Source organism: Myotis davidii, unplaced genomic scaffold, assembly GCF_000327345.1.
Source record: "Myotis davidii unplaced genomic scaffold, ASM32734v1 scaffold534, whole genome shotgun sequence".
Classification (NCBI taxonomy): Eukaryota; Metazoa; Chordata; class Mammalia; order Chiroptera; family Vespertilionidae; genus Myotis; species Myotis davidii.
Genome location: NW_006286678.1, coordinates 5,671,936 through 5,675,836, shown reverse-complemented (window position 1 = coordinate 5,675,836; position 3,901 = coordinate 5,671,936). Strand labels below are relative to the sequence as shown.

General features: G+C 39.7%; 1 protein-coding gene across 1 annotated transcript in view; it reads left to right on the top strand.

Moving 5' to 3' along the window:
* Nucleotides 1-3,901, top strand: part of LOC102773506 (phospholipid-transporting ATPase FetA) — a 64,007-nt gene that overhangs the window by 19,517 nt on the left and 40,589 nt on the right. Inside the window, exons 7-9 of the mRNA XM_006758627.2 lie at nucleotides 2,108-2,180; nucleotides 2,502-2,572; nucleotides 3,611-3,693. Coding sequence (XP_006758690.1) covers nucleotides 2,108-2,180; nucleotides 2,502-2,572; nucleotides 3,611-3,693 — 227 coding nt within the window. The remainder of the gene's footprint in view (nucleotides 1-2,107; nucleotides 2,181-2,501; nucleotides 2,573-3,610; nucleotides 3,694-3,901) is intronic.

Genomic DNA, 3,901 nt, shown 5'->3' with positions numbered 1-3,901 from the left:
CTGGCTCCAGCTCTTAGGCCTTACTGCTAAAAGCAGGTATCTGGTTTGTTTGGGCTCTACAATCGAAACACAGTATCAACTCCAGCTCTGAGATCCCGGCTGGCTGAAAGCTGGTTTCTGGGGTTTTGTTTAGCTTCTATATTTGTTACAATGTTTCAAACTGCAAGCTCAGAGGCCAGCAAGGCTGGCGGGGAATGTTGGAGTCCTCCGTCACTGAAGCAAGCAAGCCTCACGTTAGCTTCCAGCTGCCTGGCTGCCGGCCGCCATCTTGGCTGGCCGCTAATTTGCATATCACCCTGATTAGCCAATGGGAAGGGTAGCAGACGTACGCTAATTACCATGTTTCTCTTTTATTAGATAGGATTGAAGAATTTGTCAGAGAGTGGTGTTGTGGGAGTTCACAAGCAGGTCCCTGACTTGACTTAGTCTCCCTGTGAGTGTCTAATTAATTGAACATTGGCAGTGAGGCTGGTTTTTGAAACAGTCTATAATCCAGAAGTAGCTTTCTTCAGAGCACATGGGTCTGAGCAGAGCGGCTACTATAAAAGTTTGTCTGTTTTGCAAGTTGTGATTTCTGTTGTTTTCATTTCTCAATAGTTTTGGTTAAAGCACATCCTAGTGGAACTTTCTTTATAGACATTCCAAGTGGCCTGAGTTCAGGGGGTATCCCTCCGAGGGTTTTTTTGTTTGCTTTTGCCAAGTAACTCATGGGTATCACCTATTCCCGTACTTCATGAGATTACAAATTCTCAGGGGAGTCCTCCACTCCCTGGCCCCAACCCTCCAGGGTAAAATAGACAAACTTTCTTGCCAATGAGTTGATTTTTTTTAGACCACCTTTTTTCTAATGGTGTTGCCCTTTCCAGAGTCTTGGCTTATGAGGGGTTGTTAGTTCCAACTCTCTGCCTCTAAGGATCCTAAGGCTTAATCTCTTGGCCCTTTAGAGGGCTAAAGTAAAACTCAAGTTCCTAATTATTAATACTGACTGGCAATCCCCTCCCCCACTCAGGGCAAGAACAGTTTCAGAAAATACTTCTGTTCTGAATTTCAATCCTGTCTTTTTTCCTGGCTTTTCACTTTGTGTTAAATATTGCCTTGCTTTTGAAAAAATGTTGGCTTTATTTTACCTAGCACTTCTAAGTATTTGTATTAGGAAAAGTACCCAAGTATTACGGTACTTCAGGAGGTACCATTCACATAAAACAGAGAACAAACATGAATGATCTCCTCTGCTGTCCAAGCAATACCTTCTCTATCTATATGACCAAATTTTCTAAACCAAAAGGTAGAATGAAATGCTTGGAAATTAAAAACGTACTTATGGCACAATAAGACTGAATATTTTACATTGGGAGGGAATATCTCCCCGTCTCCTGAATCTGGGACACATGGTTGTTATAATATCCAAGAACAAAGTAGTAATAGTTTGACAGCTCCTAGTATAACAAAATATAAATTTTTGTTTTAAAAACATATATAACAATACATAATACAAATGTAATATAAATACACATGATACAACATTTAAAATTTTTATTTTAAAAACATACATTTAAAAGGTTATATATATCAGCTTTTATCTACAGGAGAAGCCCGAATGCAGTAGAGCTGTGTTGTACTGGTGAAAATCATGGCAGACAGAACGCCAAAGAACTGGCAAAATTGAGTGTTGACTCAAGACAAAATAAAACACAGTTTTCTCCAAAGCTTACAGCTACTACCCTTTAGTACTATCCCCCCGATTTGAAAATTAGGAACAAAATAAATAAGCATATTGAGATTTATCTGCATAGAGATGATACTTGAAACCAAAGGGAAAAGGTTCAAGGATCTATAAATAGTGATTTGTAACAACATAATGATTATGTTTATACTATAATATTAAAAGAAAGTCGGATTTGAATAAGATTTAAAGAAATACAACCCTGGAATTTGAAGAAAAAATTGGGCCACATTCTTGATTGTAGCAGTGGTGCATCACAGACTGATTTGGTCGTCCTCTGAGCCTTGAGTTCATCTCAGCTTTTTTTTTTTTTTCCTTTGATTGTCAAAGCAGAACTTTGGCGGGGATTCTCAGAGCAGGTATTCAAGGGTCATTTTCTTATAGGATGGAGAAGAAAAAATGGATGAATATCCAAGTGGGAGATATAATAAAATTAGAAAATAATCAGCCTGTCACGGTGAGTACCTCTTTGGGCTTTTTCTTTTTCCCTTTTGGCTTGAGTGTGTACAAGGGAACCCTTTAGCACTTCTACTGCCACTGCTTTAAGGGACTTTCATCTTCCTCGCTTTGCCTGCAGAGATCAACAGTTCCTGTGATTAGAAGCTTGTTCTCGTCCCCTCTCACCATAGCTACAGAAAATGTGAGACTAGTTCTGGAAGAGGGGTATATGGTAGCAGTGATGGGTCCTAGACAAAGAGGGTAACTGCTCTTGTCACATTGGAATGTTAAAAGTCCGCCTTCCTGCTTTCCTTATTTTCTCTGACTTTTCTGACCACAGGCTGATATACTATTACTCTCTAGCAGTGAGCCCTACAGTATGACATACATAGAAACAGCAGAACTGGATGGGTAAGTGTTCCCTCCTAATGTCCATTAAAGTGATTGAGGCAGCTTAGAGTGATTTTTTCACTGAGGGAGAACATGATGCCAAGAACGAATTGTATTCTCATGTGGAAGTACTAAAGAGGCTAGAAATATCCAGCTAAGAGAAGTTAGGAGGCCAGACTCTTGGGACCTCAAGTCTAAGGCTAAGCTCTTGACAGCATTAACTGAGCATTCACTGGCTACAGAATCTGGGCAAATAAACTTCATATTCTCCATATCTAAACTGGAGACACTGTCTGGCTGTATATAAGAATGCTGAGTGGCAGGAAAGAGGTTAACAGAACTTTAAATTTTCAGAATAGAGTTCCAAAGTTTCCGGACCAGTACGAGATAACTATTTACTGATAAAACACCATGTTCTATTAAGGATTTAAGGTAGAAATTCATTAGCATACAAAAGCTAAGGTCTTAGGATGATAGAGGCCCTCTTCAGAGAGCCTGCCCTATAGAGTTTTGAATGGATCTGCATTCTCACAACTGTTCCTCTTGGTGTCCACAAGCTTTTTAAAATATGGCTTCTATTTTTGCTTCTGTCTCTGTGCATTCCTATATCAGCACATGGTTAATTGGGATCCCCTCATGAGTTCTATAAATATTTATGAAGTGATGAGTTTGTTTACTTGAAGGTGTGTGCAGGTTTTAACAGGGCATGCCCCTTATTCTTGAAGGAAGCAGGTGCTTCCTCCACATTGTTTTGTGATGTCTCTTCAGCTGCTCTAGAGCATCTATTCAGCAAGATTTTGTGGGTTGTTTAAAAGAATCGTGGTGTGTTACAGTGAGAGAGGGGAGAGAGTGTGCTAAAAATAGCTTCCTTGTAGAGCCATTCCACCTCAATACTGTCATTGAGAGAGAATAGTAGGAGTGGCTTACAGCTCAAACCTATAGCCCAAGTTCTGTTGGCAATATCTATTTTCTAAAACTCCATGAAGAAGTAGGAGAAACTGGACCTATACCGCTGTTGTGTATGTGTCCTGTATGCTGGTTCTGTGTGCTTTACTCTAGTGAAACCAACCTGAAAGTGAAGCAGGCCCTCCAGGTTACCAGTGAAATGGAAAATGACTTGAATCAGCTTTCTGCCTTTAATGGTAAGTTAGCATATAGGTTTGCCCACCCAAATTTTTATCAGTATAGGAATAGTTAATAAAGTTTTTATATTCATACAGTGAATTCTATATCACTTTTTATAAACAATATTCAACTTGATAGTTATTGACATGGAAAAATATTTGTAACACTAGAGGCTCAGTGCATGAAATTCATGCACTGCTAGGGGGAACGGGGGGCGGGGCGGGG